At 42.3% G+C, this 19,629-nt stretch overlaps 1 protein-coding gene across 4 annotated transcripts in view; it reads right to left on the reverse strand.

Moving 5' to 3' along the window:
- Positions 1 to 19,629, reverse strand: part of BICD1 (BICD cargo adaptor 1) — a 148,152-nt gene that overhangs the window by 58,863 nt on the left and 69,660 nt on the right. For all 4 annotated transcript variants that reach the window (XM_035126583.2, XM_035126581.2, XM_035126582.2 and 1 more), the window contains exons 3-4: positions 17,658 to 17,870; positions 720 to 872 (exon numbers count right to left, since the gene is read on the reverse strand). In XM_035126583.2, coding sequence (XP_034982474.1) covers positions 720 to 872; positions 17,658 to 17,870 — 366 coding nt within the window. The remainder of the gene's footprint in view (positions 1 to 719; positions 873 to 17,657; positions 17,871 to 19,629) is intronic.

The raw sequence follows: 19,629 nt of genomic DNA on the forward strand, positions 1-19,629 counted from the left end.
CACAATCAACTGCTTCCTTCTTTGGACCCTGCATAAGCTTCTGGCCCAATTGGCTTAGCAGCCAACTCCCCACCCATCTTCAGAGTCTGACACTAAGGCTTAATGATGCTTCACAAAGGGGTGGTAGTGGGCCAGAGCTAGCAACTGCTAAATTGACGTCAAAACATTTAGCCAAACATCACTATACACCCAGCTCACAACCCATGGCATTTTAAAATATCTTAATGGAGCAGAGCTGTCACATTATAGACTGTAATCTAACCATGTGGAGTAATCAGATTACTATTTTCTGTGGGTTCAGCATCCACCACTTACATTATATTCCATATTTTAAACCATTAACATGATTTTGTGGCACTGGTCAACAGTCACTGGTCTTCAGCTGGAGGGTCAGAACTTACCACTGAGTTGCAGGTTGGCCAAATGTGGGTTGCAACAGCACTATGACCATAGAAATGTATGGTAATAAAATTAAGAAATAAAGCTGCTTCCAGCCCAACTATATAGATGCCCTTTTAAACCAAGAGATGCCAGGCACTGAACTTGGAACCCTCTGCATGCAAAGCATGTTTTCTGGCAATCCTCCTTCAACAGTATATTCTGTTGCTTGCTTCCATTATCTGGTAATGAATGTATACTGTATTCAAAAATGGTATGTAATTCAGATGTTGGTATTGTTCCTTTTGCAACCTATTTCTGAAAATCCAGTCAGTGCTCACCTGGTTCTGTTTCAGCGTGGAAACCAACTTTTGCAATGTAATATTTTCTTCTTCAAGTTCTGTATAGTCCTGAAGGAGTCTTGCCTCTCTGAACTTGTATTCTCTTATCTCATCTTTCATCCGAATTCTCTGCAGCTCTGCCATTTCATTGCTCTGAAAAGGAGAAAGAAACGAAATATATTGTCATTGTTTCATTTCCAGTGTTACAGGAATTTTAAGGTCATATATATATATATAATAAATGTTCATAACTGTACAAGGCAAACACATACATAAATATATAAACCACATTCTGGAAACAGTACAGGAAAACACACTCAGATTTCTGCTGTAGACCGTTCCTTCTGTGATGTATGTATGATGTATTGGGGATGTCTTGAGCTACACTGGGGAGGTCTTGAGCTATATAAGAGTTTGCACACCAATGTTCTGGGTCCCTCTTGCCTCCTGCATGTGGTTGTGAGCACCCTGTTGCAACAGTTAATAAAGATCAGGCTTACTAACTGCTTTGCTTCTCAATATTCTCTGGTTGGCCTCTGTTATTTTCTCCTACCAATAGAGAACCTACAAAAGGATATGGGCTCTTGGGTACCCCATAAGGGGAAAGGAGCAGTTTTTTTTCTTACAACACCAGCAAAACAGTAATGGTAAACTTAGCATATACATAAAAATCTGTTCAACCAGACATGCCTGCTATTTATAATGCCACTTTATCTCCACAAACGTGGAAGGAAAAACAAGCAGTATATCCTTGATTAAACTTTTCTCTTGAGCTGAAAGAATCACCTCCTCCCCTTCTCACAGTTTTTAGAATCTCATTATTTTCATTTACTGAATAAAGGATGTAATCAAATACAATTACTAAGTGTTTTTTCACTCCTCTAAGGGTTTAAAGTAGAACAATGAGCAATGAAGTCTGTCCTGCAAAGATAACTACTAACAAACTTGACAAAGGAATGCAAGTTCCAGAGCCCAGCAATTTGTGTCTCAGTGTAAAAGTAAAAGCCTCGTGCAAAATATCAAACATAAACACTGGAAGAAAATTACTTCTGTTCTATGTGGGCTTATTTCTCAGCACCAAAATGTATTCTTGCTTCATGCAAACAGCCAACAACAGCAAGTAGGACACTGTCCAGGGAAGACACAAACTATTTTTCAAAGGCCAAAATATCACCAATGCTGTTCAGAGTAATGTAAGCATGACAGGAGGTTGCACCCTTTTCTTTTGTTCACAACTGGATTTGGGAGTGTAGCACAGTGGGATTAAGCTCTCTTTGGCTTACTCTTCTTTGTGACATCCTTTGTGACATGAATTTAAAGATCAGACTTCCTGACTCCTGGGCTGCAATAATTGATAGTGATTGGCATTACACACTGTTGTTGTTGTTTAGTCGTGTCCGACTCTTCATGACCCCATGGACCAGAGCACACCAGGCACTCCTGTCTTCCACTGCCTCCTGCAGTCTAGTCAGACTCATGTTGGTAGCTTCAAGAACGCTGCCCAACCATCTTGTCCTCTATCCCCTTCTCCTTGTGCCCTCAATCTTTCTCAACATCAGGGTCTTTTCCAGGGAGTCATCTCTTCTCATGAGGTGGCCAAAGTATTGGAGCCTCAGCTTCACGATCTGTCCTTCCAGTGAGCACTCAGGGCTGATTCCTTCAGAATGGATAGGTTTGATCTTCTTGCAGTCCATGGGACTCTCAAGAGTCTCCTCCAGCACCATAATTCAAAAGCATCAATTATTTGGTGATCAGCCTTCTTTATGGTCCAGCTCTCACTTCCATACATCACTACTGGGAAACCATAGCTTCAACTATACAGACCTTTGTTGGCAAGGTGATGTCTCTGCTTTTTAAGATGCTGTCTAGGTTTGTCATTGCTCTTCTCCCAAGAAGCAGGCGTCTTTTAATTTTGTGACTGCTGTCACCATCTGCAGTGATCATGGAACCCAAGAAAGTAAAATCTCCCACTGCCTCCATTTCTTCCCCTTCTATTCGTGAGGAGGTGATGGGACCAGGGGCCATGATCTTGGGGTTTTTTATGTTGAGCTTCAGACCACATTTTGCGCTCTCCTCTTTCACCCTCATTAAAAGGTTCTTTAATTCCTCCTCACTTTCTGCCATCAAGGTTGTGTCATCAGCATATCTGAGGTTGTTGATGGAAGGGTTTTCACAGGGTAATTACAAATTACCTTGTGAAAACCCTTCCATCAAAATTTTAATTGCCCTAAACAAGCAGATTTCCTCCTGTCAGACAAAGATGCTATTGTGGTGTAAATTAAGCTAGGGATTTATGACACTTCTAACCTTTTTACCCCAGGTTTCTGGATAAACAAGAAAGGTAACATCAAGCACACCTTGTAAACAGAATGGTAATCTGATGGTCCATCCTGATTGAATGTTTAAGCTTTTAAACAATAAATATATCTTTAAAGCTTTTTAACTTTGTGAACCTTACACCCTTTTAGAAGATCCCAATATTTTTAATCTTTAAGGGCTGTGAATGAATTAGGGAAGTGGTTCTCAATTAGCTAAACATTGTGGATGCTATTTTTCAAATGCCAAGCCATGGACCTCCTACTTTTGAAAATCTCTATAATAGTTTTTGTTATGTTGAAGTGAGTGGGCATTCCTGAAGTTATATACCTGAGAAGCATATGCCCATTTCATGTACCCGTGGCCTACGCCCACTCACTTCAATGTGACTGGTGTGGTGCCACAGCGCCCTTGTGGTCTGCAGACCACCCATTGGGAACTACTGAATTAGGGCATTAGGATTAAGCATGTTCATGGTTTCATGCTTATAAATCCATATCACATTAATTACTTCAATTCTGAATGTTTCCTCTACCCCTGCCGTAATTATGTTATTGTTTCAGATTGAATTATTATGGATGTGGATTCCTGGGCTCAAAATAACTTAGATACATCATCAAGGCAGTGCACAGATGACTCATATAAATAGCAACATGTTTTAAGTGTCATGTGTGAAGTCCATATACGTGGAGGCTCTTAAGAGTGTAACAGAAAGGTCCCTGCCCCAATGAGTTTACAAACTAAAATTAGACAGCAGGGGGACACCAAAAGCTGCTGCCAGTTTGCACAATTTCTATTCAGTTGAAACTCCAGTGCTGGATCAGTTTGGTCTTAAACAGATTTAAATACTTGCTAAAATCTCACCCATCAGTCTGACATTCTAAAACTCTCATCTCTTATTCATATATTCATAATAATATGATTTATAAACCACCCTTCACCATAAGGTCTCAGGGCACATTACAGCAATTTAAAATATAATATTTAAACAATTTACATTTTCCTCTCTCTACTCCCTTCCCTTGCATGTCTTATCCCTGAGGGCAGAGTCTGTTCTCTTGTTTTGATTTATGCAATTTATTACTATGAAAATAAAAATGATACAAAATAACAGCAATAAACACTTTACATGGATTTTTAATTTCACCTGTGTCATGTTTTCAGGGTGTGGTTGGGAACAAGTAAAATTTCCCTTTATTTCTTTCAACAACAACAACAAAGATTAATGCAATCATTGGTCTGCATCTCTGCTGTTTTCACAGTTCTAAACAATGCAACATAAATCTGCTGTGACTGCTGCCAGAGGTTTGGTTCACTTTAAATATTAATATGACATAGAAACAAAAATACTCTGTGCAAAAACATTTCTACAAAAAATGTATAAATCTTGTCTGAGAAACTGGTCAGCGCTTGCTGGCTATATTCTGGCCACAGAGAATACCTGCTTTATACTGGAAGAGATTCAACACCAGCTCCACAACATTCTAGTTGTCATCATTATCATAATTTTGAAAAATCAACTAGCTTGCATGTATCAGATAAAATGCTTCCTGTATCGCAAGGCATGTGATGTGTTGAGTTTTATTGATTTCACACAAGTATGCAGCCATCAGGGAAGATCAAGGCCTTCAAGGCCAATTAAATTCTACTCAGAATAGACCCAGTGTAACTACTAGACCTTTGTGAAAGAAAAACCAAGCCTTCACACTAGGAATAAGGTAAAATATTGTTCAAGACTGTTTATTAAGGCAAGGCAATTGCATTGAAGAAGACCCCGTTAGCTTACTTACAGAGGTTAACAACTTTTATAGGGATGGCAGTGTTATCTTTGAAAGTTAGCTTTCAAAGAAAAACACAGGAAAACAACATTGCTGGTCAAAACCCTCAATCAGTTTTCCATACTCCTTTCACCTTTTCAACTTCTCACCCCCTTCATGCCGACTTTCCCCCTTATGGGGTACCCAAGAGCCCATATCCTTTTGTAGGTTCTCTATCAGTAGGAGAAAATAAAAGAGGCCAACTAGAGAATATTGAGAAGCAAGGCAGCTAGTAAGCCTGATCTTTATTAAAGCTGTTGCAACAGGGTGCTCCCCACACACACACAGGGGGGGGGAGACCTCGAGCAAAGGCGCATTTATATAGAAATTTGAAATTGCCCACCCTGGAGAACAAGACCACCCCCAGAAGCATCATAAATACATCACAGAGTTCCTTTCTGCCACACCATTCTCTTCTGGACTATAAGCATTTGTTTTTCTATGCCCAATTCCAACCACGGTCCGACTGTACCTTGCATACTTTACAGTAAAACTGCCTCTCCACATTTACTACCCAACCTTTGAACTTGGAGAAAACCTCTCCCTTATGTTTATGGGGAAAACCCAGCAAAACTTTGTAGCATCATCAATTATTGCAAGCACATACCATGAATTATCCCTGCCAGGTTTAAAAGGACCACACACAACAGGATGTACCAGCTGAAAAGGTTTCTCGCTGACTCTTTCACTGTGAGGATAAGGACCTTTGTAGCTTTTAACTTGCTTGCACACATTGCAGTCTAAATATTTGTTACAACTTTGCAGATCACAGCCATCACTTAACTTTGGCATCTTTATCACACTTCGCCAATCAGAGTGACCTAGACGTTTGTGCCATAAATGCAGACACTTCTTGTGCAATGCCTCATTTTTACAACTAGGCTGCACGTCACTACTGCCTAGTACAGAATCTTGGACACTGTCTTTTAACACAAATAAACCACCCTCCAGCAAAGCCCTCCCCAATATCTTGCAGTCTTTCTGTATCTCACAGTAACTGCACACAGAAACCAGACTGCATAAGACATGATGGCTTGACAGCCATCTGTCAGGAATGCTTTGATGGTGTTTCCTGCTTGGCAGGGGGTTGGACTGGATGCCCCTTGTGGTCTCTTCAAACTCTATGATTCTATGATACAGGCATTGGATTACTTTGCAACGAAGGTACACACAGAACATTGTCCAACTGTGTGCGCAGACAAGGGATGAAGACAGATCCTGCAGATCTCACTTCAGACTTCCTTCCATCCGCTAACACAACCTGCTTGCGTGGTGTAGAGGCCTTCTTGATGAACAAAGCCTCAGACGTAACCAGATGCCTCGAACTGCATCGAGTCAACAACCCATGCGTTGTGTCGTTCATCTTCTGGACACTTGTCCACTGCAGTGATGAACTGCACTGTCTGCTTCGACCAGCCTCGCTTCTTCTGCTGACGATGTCTCTGACCCTCGGAACCTGCCGCTTCTGGACATGCTTTCCGCAGATGTTTTGTAGACCCACATCAGTAGCAGTGACGCACGGCAAATGCAGACTTCTCACTGATAGCTTCCCGAAAATGCATAGACAGCTGCTTCTCTTCACTACCAGCGTTTTTGACAGACCAACTGCCCGGCAAAACACTAGAACTTGCCGGCTGCCTGCACTCCCGCTTCTGCCACTCCTCAAGCAACCTGCCTGTGACAAAGTCCATAGTCAAATCCCGTTCTCGCATAGACTCCAGCGAAAGAACAAGATTGTCCCAACTGTCAGGAAGTGAAATTAAAAGAATGCAGACCTTCTCTTCTTCTGGTAAATTACAACCTCTATCCTGAAGAGCCCGAATTTCATCTGCAACTCGTGGAGATGGTCCTGCATCAACACTCCCAGTTGAAGTAGTGATTTATACAGAGCCTTGCGGATTGACAGCTTCGAACCCGCCATCTCACACACATGGAGATTTCGCAATGCAACTTACACAGCCTTCGCAGAACTGCACTCACGCACATGTGGCAACTGCAAATCGTCCAGCGCCAAGACAATAGTAGCTCTTGCCCTCTGGTTCCGCTCCAACTCCTCGGCATCAGGCTTTGAAGGAGGTTTAGCCACAGCATCCCAGAGTCTCTCTGTAGCGTAGCTTGCATTCACTGAGACCAGAGCAAGTAGTTGTGATTATTCAGCCGCTTGAAAGGCACCGCAAATGGATGAACCATGTCTGTGTCAGTCAGCATTCAGTCGCCCTCTAAACACGGGTCTGCCGCTGATCAGCTCTTAGCATCAACACCACGACACTCTGCCACCGATCACCACCAGCACATCCTCACCAACTCCTTCACTAGGAATCTGGGAGAATTCAGACCCTTGCGCCCACGACTTGGCTAGCACCTCTCCATGACCTGGATGCACGTCACCAGCACCAACAACCTGGACACCGCAACCTGGACTTGCAGAATCTGGACCCCATAACCTGTTGATGGATCTGGACCATGCACTCTGCTACCTTCTGCGAGGAGGTGTAATCCAGGATGAAGACTCAGGAACAGAACTTGCTGAACAGTAACTTGAGTTGTACTGTAGTTGTGTTTATTGTATACAGCAGAGTAAAGCACAGCTTTCTACAAGTTACTTATATACACAGACTCTATACCAGGCGTCGGCAACGTTTTCTGGCCATGGGCCAGATCATTCCCACGGATGATTGTCCGTGGGCCGGACATGCGCAGAAGCGATTTCCAGCGCTGAGCTGCCCATGTCCAGGGCGCCGGACATGGGCAGCTCAGCGTCAGAAATCGCTTCTGCGCATGCCCGGAAGCCAGAAATTGCGCCTGCGCAAAAGCAGTTTTCGGTGTCTGGGCATCCGCAGACGTGGTTTCTGGCATCTGCGCATGCACAGATGCCATTTCTGGCACCACTCAGCGAGTCCCCGTGCTGCACTGTGCCGGTTTAGCACAGTGCATAGGGGACTTGCCGAGCAGGCGGCTCAGTGACCAGGCAGCTCGTGGGCTAGATAAACGGCCTCCGTGGACCGGAGGTAGCCAACCTCTGCTCTATACATAGCTCTCTCATAATCCAACACACTCTTTACACTTCAACTAACTCCAATATACTCCAACTTACTCCAACACCAGACTTGCTGTGTCATGCTGCTTATCAGGGAAACTTTCAGCCAATCACAGCCTGTTGCTAGGCTTCCCTGTCTCTAGGCAGACTTTGGCTTCCTGCCAACTTACTAATTGCCCACTTCAAAGCTGCGGTTTCTCACAAACCTTAACATGGATCCATTTTGTTAGCTGCCTCAAATTTATCCATTTAATGATGCATAAGCCTTAACTCTGCAACTTTGTTTCCCTCTCCTTAGGATGGAAAGGGAGGCAAATGCATGATTGTCCAGAGAGAACAATTACAGGACAAACCCAGACAAGATCTACTGCTGCGGTCCGTAGTAACCCAAAACTAATCCTTTTGTCAATGGGTCCTCCAGAATTATAGATGGAATAAGCCGAACCACTGGACCTTTGGTGTAGTGCACAGATAGCTGAACTGATTGCCCTAACAAAGGCATGCCACCTAGCTGCAAAGACATTAACATTTACACAGATAGCAAATATGCCTTCAGAATTTGGCTGGCTACTGGTCAACTGTGGAAACGAGGCTTCATTATCACTTTTGGGACAAAAGTAGCAAATGGACCCAAAGTATTGAACTTGTTAGATACCAACTTGTTAGACACTATCCAGTTTAAAATCAGGATGAAATTTCGAAAGACTCTTGTGTGGACAAAGATGGAAAGGCATATTATTGTTTAATATGAAGGAATGGTTGCTGAAGTTGTTGGAGACAAAGTTGACATGTATGAGAAAAAATATTGCTGACATTTATTATTAATAATAATAATTAGATAACCCCTTTTGGATTTTTAGTGGAAATAGGAATTAATCTATTTGGGTCAGAAGATTGGGAAGATATTGCCTAACAGAAAGTAGGTGATATCCAGCATTAGTCAGAATACACCCATTTAAATCAATTATTTCAAAGGAAAGGGTCTATTCTAGCTAATATTGGATGCCATCCATCTATATAAGAAGTTGGTGCACCATGCTAAAATATGATAAACAATAATTTAACAATGTCAACGTCAACATTGTCACCTTGGTCTTTCTATAAAAAACAACAACCCAACACATAGGGAAGCTGTGAAAGGCATATATATATATATATATATATATATATATATATATATATGAGAAGCATTTGTCACGCAAAAACTCATTGAATCCTGAAGCTTAACAGTGGATTTGACCATTACAATGAAAGAGTGAGACCACTGTCTGACCTCCTAATGACCCTGTGTCCTCTTCCTGGATGCTGACTGGATTTGGCTGTTGAGAATGGCTAAAAGTAAACAGCTTTGCTGGCGCAGAACCATACATTTAAAAAGTCATTAAAGTGGAGTGCATGGGTTTCTCACTATTCACAGAACAAACTATTAGATTGGATGATGAGAGCCAAGAACCTATTTGCAGTATCATGAAAGTGCCAAATTGATAAAGAGTTTTAGGGTTTCAGTCAAAGAGGGAATCAAGGTATAAAGTATAATATTCATGGAGAATGGAATCCAAGCACACATTGTAATGCATAGCATTGTCTCTTTTGCCTTTATCATTAGGACATCATTTTCTCTTTGGTATAATGTCATAACTGCCCCAGAAAAACAGGCAAAGTATTTATTTTCATTTCTGTTTCATGAAAAAATATGCGAGTTGTATAATAGTAACACAAACTAGAAGCCAAAGTGGTGTTTGTTCAGTGGGAACCAACACAAAGGAAGTTCTTCATGGGTGCCATTCACAGAAAGAAGAAGGTGTCATTTTAGGGGACACTATAAGAAAAGGAAACTATGTAGCCATTTTGTTGCTGTAAGAGCTGTAAAGTGCTGAAGTAAAACACTGGTTTTCACCACAGTGGCATCTCAGGTTAAGAACTTAATTTGTTGTGGAGGTCCTGAAACTGTTCTTAACCTGAGGTACCACTGAGGTACCTGAGCTAATGGGGCCTCACACTGCTGCTGTGCCGCCACCACACGATTTCTGTTCTCATCCTGAAGCAAAGTTCTTAACCTGATGTACTATTTCTGGGTTAGCAGAGTCTGTAACCTGAAGCGTCTGTAACCCGAGGTACCACTGTACTCTATTCTTGTTGTGCATAGTTTTGTAGAGGTTGCAGCAATGAATGCTTCACTAGCTTTGTTGGTAATTGGTAATAACCTGTTTTCACTCTAGTATACCAAGTAAGATAAAGTAAGAAATTGCATTATGATAAAGAAAGAATGAAAGCTTGTTCTCACAGTGTCTGTTAGCAGCACAGGAAAACACTTTGTTTGAGTAACCTCACCTCGCAGCGAGTCAGTTATATGTTCTTGCAGTCATGCACAGCATGTGGATTTTGTCTCATCAATACAAATGTAACTTTTTCAGCAGATGCTTAAAGCCAGCTCACAACATGGGCAAAGCTTTTCCGCTGCTGCTATACACTGTTTGGAGCTACAGTACTGAAGCTGCTATACACTGAAGTTGCTATGAGAGGGGGTTGGTGCACGAGGGGGTTGGTGCAGGAGGTCAAATACACAACAAACAAAAGAGGGATAAAAAAACCCAGCAAAACACAGGAACAGTGGGGACTTTAGAAGCCATCCAGATTTGTGAAGCATGGTAGACAATGCGTTAAAACTTTATCTGATCTGGGCAGATAACTGTACAACAGCTGCTGGGCTTGCAAAAATTTAAAAAAAGCAGCCACTGGAGATTCTGGTGTGTCTGCAGGTTAGAAGACAGAATTAATGAACAGAAAATCTTCCATGATGGGAATGTTAATTAGTTCAACTAACACTATACACCTGGTTTCAAAGATAAAAGTATGAAGGGGAAAGAGGTCAGAGGATCTGTCTTCTACACAGTATGTGCTTTGCCCTTCTATAAGACCTTATTCAGCAACAATTATGGGATAGTTGAGCTTGAAATGGGCTTACTGTAGCTCCAAACAGGAAGGGGAAGAATGGGTATTTCACACGAGGAAAGAGATTCCAAGTACAGTGGTACCTCGGGTTACAAACGCTTTAGGTTACAAACTCCGCAAACCCAGAAATAGTACCTCAGGTTAAAAACTTTGCTTCAGGATGAGAACAGAAATCGTGCTCCGGCAGCGCGGTGGCAGCAAGAGGCCCCATTAGCTAAAGTGGTGCTTCAGGTTAAGAACAGTTTCAGGTTAAGAACGGACCTCTGGAACGAATTAAGTTCTTAACCAGAGGTACCACTGTAGAATGGATATCTCTTTGCACAGTTCAAAATCTACTTTGCTCTTTGACAGCTGATTTTGGCCATCTGCACTGATCTGTTGTATGGGCACAATGGGCCACCAATAATCTTCTGCTTTAATAATGGAATATGTGCCCATTTTGCATAAATAAGACCAATTTAGCCATTTAACAACTTTACTGAAACTTCAAAGCATGCAAGCAACAAATCAAAGATAAACTAAAGAAAGATAATTGATTACATAAACAATAGTTTAAATATCATAGTTATAAAGTTCTTTTTCTCTACTACTGTTCAAGAAAGAAAGATGTAATGATATTACAAGGAGGGAAATGAACATAACCCTCCAAAGGCTATCAATCATCCAGGGCAGTCTCGAGTAGGCCGGGGACCCTGGCGCTGAGGGGCGGAGATCGCTCCAGCACCCCCGCCCTCGCAGGGCACAGGATGGTTTCTGCGCGGCTTTGCCGCACAGCGCCCCACCTACCAGCCTGGCGCCCTGGTGCACCGCGCCACCGGGGCTCTACCTAGAGCCGGCCCTGCAATCATCCAAACCTAAATTAATAATTCTGTGGTTGAAATATTCCTACCAATGTTATAGCAATTAAAATAAAGGTTACATCAAAATAAGGTAGCAACTGAATTGGAAGATTAACACACTTTCCTCTTAATTTGGTGTAAATTATTCATAGTTACCAGGGTACAGCTTTTAGTCAAATTTCAGTTGGAAAACTGGTGCAGGCGAAAAAGTTATCCTACTTCCCCCAGTACTGTAGCGTGATTTCAAACTACTCCCTCCTTTAGTTACCATTTTTTGTTTGTTTTTAAAAAAGTGAATGATTCTATTCATAGATCTCCTGTCCCACATCTAGTTTGGCTCCCAAATGTTAGGCAACATTTCACTCCTTCATTTGGAACATTTTAATAAAACAGTACTGTAACATAATTATTATTCTGGTCTGGGAAAAAACTAGTACTCCCCCCCCCCCCAATTACACTACCGTAGATGTAAAAGCATTGGGTAGTTTGCCTCAAATTGTAATTACTCCCAAAACATGGACACAATGACATCTGGATGTTTGCAAATCAACATTTCAGATTAACAACAAGCAGCTGTTCATCTTCCATCCTTTTCATATTTCAATGAGCGCATTACCTCCTCAAGCTCTAAATCTTAACAAAACAGCAACATCTAAATTGCTCAGTAATAGGTATGTTCCTTGCTTCTATCGCAAGACAGAAATGGGGGACCAACTAAACAAGGAATAAAGGATTCAGAAAAACCTCTAGGGGTCAAACAGTCCAATTAGCTTCTCTGAGACAAGTTATATTTCTGAGGTCTGCAATCCAACAGGATAGAGTGGAACCTCAGTTTACGAACACCTCGGTTTACGAATTTTCGGTTTACGAACAATCCTAACCTGGAAGTTAGTAAACCGAGGTGCCCGGGGCCTACTGAGCATCTGATGCCTTCGGGGAGGCCGGGCCTTCACTCCAATGCCTCCTGGAGGCCCAGAGCGAAGGCCCGGCCTCCCCGAAGGCATCGGAGCGAAGGCCAATCCTCCCCGAAGACACCGGAGTGTCCGATACCTTTGGGGAGGCTGGGCCTTCGTTCCAATGCCTCCCAGAGGCTGGGGAGCGCTTCTGCGACTGGGCTGCAGCCGCAGAAGCGCTCCCCGGCCTCCGCGAAGGCATCGGAGCGAAGGCCCGGTCTCTGGAAGGCATCGGAGCCGGGCCTTCATTCCAATGCCTCCCAGAGGCCGGGGAGCGCTTCCGCGACTGGGCTGCAGCCGCGAAAGCGCTCCCCGGCCTCCACGAAGGCATTGGAACGAAGGCCCAGAGGACGGGCCCGGAGGAGCCGGCCCGGACTGCTTTGCCGTTGCCGCTGCTTGCTCCCGCTGCCACCTGAGCACCCCTCGCCCATAGCTTCCCAGCCCCAAAGTTAGGTAAGGAAAAATAAATGTTCTTTTTTTCATTTTTTAGGGGGTCTTTTTCATCGTCTAGAACAGATTAATCCACTTTCCATTACTTTCAATGGGAAAGTTTGCTTTGGTTTATGAACACCAAAACAAATGAAATCAAACAAGGGAGTGAAGAAAAAGGAACAAGAGTCTTAAGCACTATATACTATATCACAAACTCAAAACGGCTTTCCAAAGTACCAAGAAATATAGACAATTGGACATGTTTTATATTATCATTATTATAGGAATTCTCAGGCCTTATATATATAAAATAAATGTTCATAAATGTACAAGGCAAACACATAAATAAGTATATAAACCACATGTCTGAAATAGTACAGGAGAACAATCCTGAAGCCATTTAGACTCTCCCAAATTGACCTCAAATATTTCTCTGCCAGGAAGAAGAAATGGGAAAAGCTTTCCAATTGTCTTTGGACTGTAGGGGCTTACACCTCCCTGTAAATACAGTTTGGCAAGTATCTGTTAACCTGAGCATACTATCAATATGCATAAGAGATTCAGAACTAAGTATGTGCGGACAAGGTGTGTGAGAGAACTGCAGTCAGCACGCCCTTGGAGTGCCAATGTGTCCATGTGCATTTGTTTACAGTGTTGCACTGGGATATGTTTGCTGTGCGTGTGTATGTTGGCAATTGGCAATGCACGTGTGAGGCAGGGTGCATGTGCATGGTATATGGTATGTTGGCATGTGTTTGTGGCCACAGGGTTTGGATGCAGTGGTTTTTGCACCAGCACATTCCTGGTATCCACACAATAATGAGAATGGAAAGTCTGAATTACTAAGAATGTCCATTTAATTTACTTTCTGCAGTGTGCCCTGCGTTCACAACATTTACAAACAGCAGAAATAGAGCAAAAACACTAAAAGGCACTTTCTTTAGGATCTCATGTGAAAACAGCGCAAGCATAGGCAATCTCAACTCACCAATCTACAGAAAATCCCAAGGATTACTTCTGGAAATAAAGAGCCAATAAACAATGTATCATTCATTCAAAGCAAGTAGGCAGGGAGGCTTCCAGCTAAGTTAATTGACCTTTGAGGGAGAAAATGCAGCTTTCTAAACTGCAAGAAATGATGCAACCAATATGTTAAACAGCTAACTGCTTAAGGCACTTTGAGAAACAGTGAAAACACTCAATGCAGATGAGGCACTGGATTTTCTGGTGAAAAAAACATTTCTGAAGAAAATAAACTTTGACTATAGGATAATTCTGATCTGAGAAAGAACAGGGGCTAGCATAACCAACCAATCTCCTTTATTGGTATAAAAAAAGTGCATCGTATACATGGATCAGAACACAGCACAGTTAACAAAACATAGTAGGAGATACTTTAGGATAAAACTGGCCAGACATCATGAGGAAATTTCATAGCATCGCTCAGAAATCTTGCCACATTCTCCACAATGTCATTACTACGATTGTTCAGCAGATAAGACACTCTGGAAGAGTCAGTGCAATAAATCCCCCCTTCAATAAGGGGGCCAAATACTTATCATATATTTTTGCATGAAATGGGCAATAAAATAAAACGTGTGTGATGGTTTTGACCTGTTTTGTGCCACAAGGGCAGTACGGTATCTTTCAGGTTATGGGATTTTCAAGAATCTACCTGGCAAAACTGCAGATAGTAAGATGTTAAATTTTGTGAGAGAAAGAGCTCTGTGTAGGTGGGGATCATAAATAAAGCTGATGTAAATATGGAGTGTCCTGGCCAAACGAGGGTGGAATTCCCAACCCCAATACGGAACAGGTTTTGTTGGCTGCGCTGCAAAGGGTTTGGAATTCAATATCTAGGATTCTGCACTTGATTGTCTGAAATGCTTCCAATTGTGGGAGCATAAGCAGTGACTCGAGTGATAGGCCACAGGTTCTGATTTTGCTCTCAATGCAAGGACTAGCATATCATAAAAATGGACTTGATATCAACCATTTTTTGAGGACCAAACTAGATGTGATACAGGCGTTTCATGACTGGAATTTGCAGCATCTATTTATTTGTCAAAAAAAACACCTGCAAGGCTGGGATTTGGGTAGATTAAAGCTATGATGAAGCAGAAGTCTAAAACATCTTGGAAAAGAGGGAACTAACCACAACTTGGATGATTTAGCTAATGCACAAATAATTTGTATGCTTGTTGTAACATGTAAAATGAAAAGATGTGTCTATTGTCATGTCTGGGGCATCCAGGTTGGCCACACCTACACAGTCACTTCATGTACAAAGACACTTGTGAGAACTGTTGCTAGAGGAAATTGCTGCTGATCTTTATACACCCTCATACTGGTCAATGTATGTGGTGGGTTGCCTATAAAAATGAGCCTGGACTGGAGCCAGATCAGAGCACCAAGGAAGTGGACAAGCACACACAGAAAGCATAATGAAAACCTGCAAGTACCACCATGAGTATTTGACTCTGCTCTCTGCAAAACCAAACAGCAGACATGGCCTTGGTTGTCTGGAGACTTGATTCATCTTTGTTCTATTCTACTGGGGTCTAAACCAGAGGGACAGCACATGACCAAAATAGGAGAGGGGGGAAATCCTCTGTGTAGTGGTAGCATTCCAGGGATTTATTGTAAGAAATCATGGATTTATAATCATGTGTGTGGTTGAAGAGGATGATCTGAGCTTCGTGGCTCCCTTGATCAGATTTCCACCTGGGTTATAGAATGTATGATTTGTGATATAAATTCCTTGGGATGTTTGTAATCTCCATTTCTCTTTGCCTGAAAATCACGTTTCAGTCTGGGTGCAAGAGAAAAAGCATCTGATGCCATTTGTCTTCCAGCTGTCGTAAACATTTGGTGTTTATTTGGCCAAAAGGGGCATTTGCAGTTCTCTCCTTCCTGGCAAACCTTTCAGAGGTGATAAATCCTGCTTCCTTGAAGTTTTTTGAATTTCTGTGGTGTTTTCTAATGCTAATAAAAAAGATCTGAGCGCTGAGGGCGGGATGCACTTACGCCTCAGAGTTTGCTGGACAAACTCTTGTCTCTCTTCGCTTCCTTTCTTTCTGTGAGAGTGAGTGATAGAACAGGATGTGTCTCGAACTCAGTAGAATAGAACAGGATGCCTGTCAGCTCAGTAGAATAGAACAGGATGCCTGTCAGCTAAGTTAGAATAGAACAGGATGCCTGTCAGCTAAGTTAGAATAGAACAGGATGCCGTGTCAGCTAAATTAGAGTAGAAATAAGGAAGTATAGCCCATGCTTCCTAATAAGGTTAGCTTTAGAATAGAGAGTGTAGATTGGTTAATGTATTAGAAATGTGTCTTTCTCTGATAGATAGATTGTAAGCCAAGCCTCTAAGGAGGGGCGGCAGCAATAGGGTTATAAGCCTCAGCTTGTGTGTGGATCGGGGCTCTTCGCACCACTCAGGTCGTGGAGCCCGCCTTTGCAAACGCGTTACAATAAAGAGGAAGTGGTAAGACTTACTTCGGTGTCTCCTTGTCTGATTGCAAGTCCACGCAAGTGACTTCTCACATTTCCATGTGGTCTGCCACACTCTGTGTGCACTTTTATTATCTGCTTATCAACAGGGACACAGGTGGCACTGTAGTCTAAACCACTGAGCCTCTTGGGCTTGCTGATCAGGTCAGTACTGTAGTTCGAATCCGCTCAATGGTGGTGAGCTCCCATTGCTCTGTCCCAGCTTCTGCCAACCTAGCAGTTTGAACACACTCCAGTGCAAACAGATAAATAGGTACTGCTGTGGCGGAAAGGTAAAACAATGTTTCTGTGGGCTCTGGCACTAAGAGTATCCCATTGTGCCAGAAGTGGTTTAGTCATGCTGGCCACATGACCCAAAAAGCTGTCTGTGGACAAATGCCGGCTCCCTCGGCCTGAAAAGTGAGATGAGCACTGCACCCCATAGTTGCCTTTGACTGGACTTAACCATCCAGGGGTCCTTAACTTTTACCTTTAGGTAAAACTCAACCATCCAGGGGTCCTTTACTTTTACCTTTAGGTAAAGGTAAAGGGACCCCTGACCATTAGGTCCAGTCGTGACCGACTCTGGGGTTGCGGCGCTCATTTCACGTTATTGGCCGAGGGAGCCGGCGTACAGCTTCTGGGTCATGTGGCTAGCATGACTAAGCCGCTTCTGGCGAACTAGAGCAGCCCACGGAAACGCTGTTTACCTTCCCGCTATTTATCTACTTGCACTTTGACGTGCTTTCGAACTGCTATGTTGGCAGGAGTTGGGACCGAGCAACGGGAGCTCACCCCGTCACAGGGATTCGAACCACCAACCTTCTGATCAGCAAGCCCTAGGCTCAGTGGTTTAACCCACAGCGCCATCCACGTCCCTTTACCTATCTGCTTATTGCTAAAATGTTGTGGTATTCTGCTTAAAGAGATTAATTCATGAATTGATCTAGTTTGGCACAGCATTGCCTTCATTCAGATGGAATCTAAACAAACCTGTGACTACTTTTAATTGGCCTAAAATAGAAATACATTGCTACATTTTAAACAAACTGTAAGTAGAATCCAGTCTACATCCCACACCACTTCTTAACCGGATTTACCTCTTTTAAGTCGTGCACAAGCGCCGTCAGTCGTTCATTCTCTGCCTGAACGTTGGTAACAACAGTCCTACTTTGTTTCAATTCATTCTGCATTTCCAAAATCTTCCCTAGGTAATAGGCTTCCTTTGATGCAGACTCCTGGAGGAGTGTCTCCTCACGTGTCTCACCATCTTCAGCTACTTTGCGGTGTACTGAGAATGACTGTCCAAATGCCTGCAGGAGTAAAAAAAAAAGGACTATTGAAATGAAAAAATATAAATATGTCATTAGAGATGTGCTGTATAATTTGAGAGACTAACTGTCACTATATAAAATGCTACTGAATGGAGGACTGTCATTAGAAATGAGAAAATAATCTGAATATTAGCACCAGCTCTCAGACAGATTCATCTAAACCACCAGGTGATATTCCAGGTGCAAATGTTCTTTTCTTTATTTTTCATCAATAGAAGCATGATATCGAATTAAATTCATTGCTTTGCTCTTATTTATACCATATCAAGATTTTGCTATATTTTACATCTGGCATCATAGTCAAAAGGGGGAAATATTTGGAGAACTTTATTTTAAAACCATGCTTGGAGTCTTGCAATTCAACATTAAATGACTCTGTCTGCTCAATAATGTATCACTCTAGCTGCCTTATTCAAGGACTGCAACGTATTAAAGAAAAATTGTCAGCAAGCTGCTGGACTGATTTGATTTCAAAAGAGTAAGTTAAATTTAAAATAAGAAATCTATTATTTTTGACTCCATCAAAACACCATACAATGTGGCAACACAAAATGGTGATGAATTGTATCTTATTTTATTAGAAAACACCGACTTGAATTAAACACAACTATTTTGGTTATACAATCTGCATATGATCATAATTTGGAGTTGCCAGCATAATGTAGAGGTTAGAATGCTGGATTAGTGCTGGTAAGACTTAGGTTCAAATCTGCACTCAGCTATGAAGCTCACTTGATAACACTGGCCTAGTCACTATCTCTTAGCCTAGCCTATCTCCCACCTTGAGCACCTTGTAAGGAAGGATAAGACATAAACCAAATAAATAATCAATGGCAGAAGCCAAGCAAAAGATATCCCATACAAACCAGTGTGATCAATTAATTACAGATTGAAAATGCATATATTTCTTAAACGGGTGTTAAGAGATTCCCCAAGCAAACTCTATTAACTGAATAATTGCAAAACAGATTTTTCATAAACAAGAATTACAATGAAAACAATTAAAATCTGTCACACTTGCAGAACTAGATTACACCAGGCTGGAAACTAAGTTCTGAATATCTTACAAAAAACAGGTGAATTCTCTTTGAAACACGCCCCTCTACAAAATTTAGACAAACATCATCATATGGTTTGAAAACACACACACACACATATTCATAAATATGTTTTTCACCTGCATATGTAGAGTAAGATAGGTGGGGTAAAAGTAATTTAGTAGTAGTAGTAGTAGTAGTAACGGTAAAGGGACCCCTGACTGTTAGGTCCAGTCGCGGATGACTCTGGGGTTGCAGCGCTCATCTCACTTTACTGGCCAAGGAAGCCAGCGAACAGCTTCTGGGTCATGTGGCCAGCATGACAAAGCCACTACTGGCAAACCAGAGCAGCACATGGATACGCAGTTTACCTACCCGCCGGAGCAGTACCTATTTATCTACTTGCACTTTGACATGCTTTTGAACTGCTAGTTTGGCAGGAGCAGGGACCGAGCAATGGGAGCTCACCCCGTCGCGGGGATTCGAACCGCTGACCTTCTGATCGGCAAGCCCTAGGCTCTGTGGTTTAGACCACAGCGCCACCCATGTCCCTTTTGGTAGTAGTAGTAGTAGTAGTAGTAGTAGTAGTAAACATTAAACATTTAAAAAACTTCCCTATACAGGATTGCCTTTAGATGACTTGAGGGTTGGATAACTCCATACCCTCCAACATTTCTCCAATGAAAATAGGAACATCCTAA

Source organism: Zootoca vivipara, chromosome 10 (genome assembly GCF_963506605.1).
Source record: "Zootoca vivipara chromosome 10, rZooViv1.1, whole genome shotgun sequence".
NCBI lineage: Eukaryota > Metazoa > Chordata > Lepidosauria > Squamata > Lacertidae > Zootoca > Zootoca vivipara.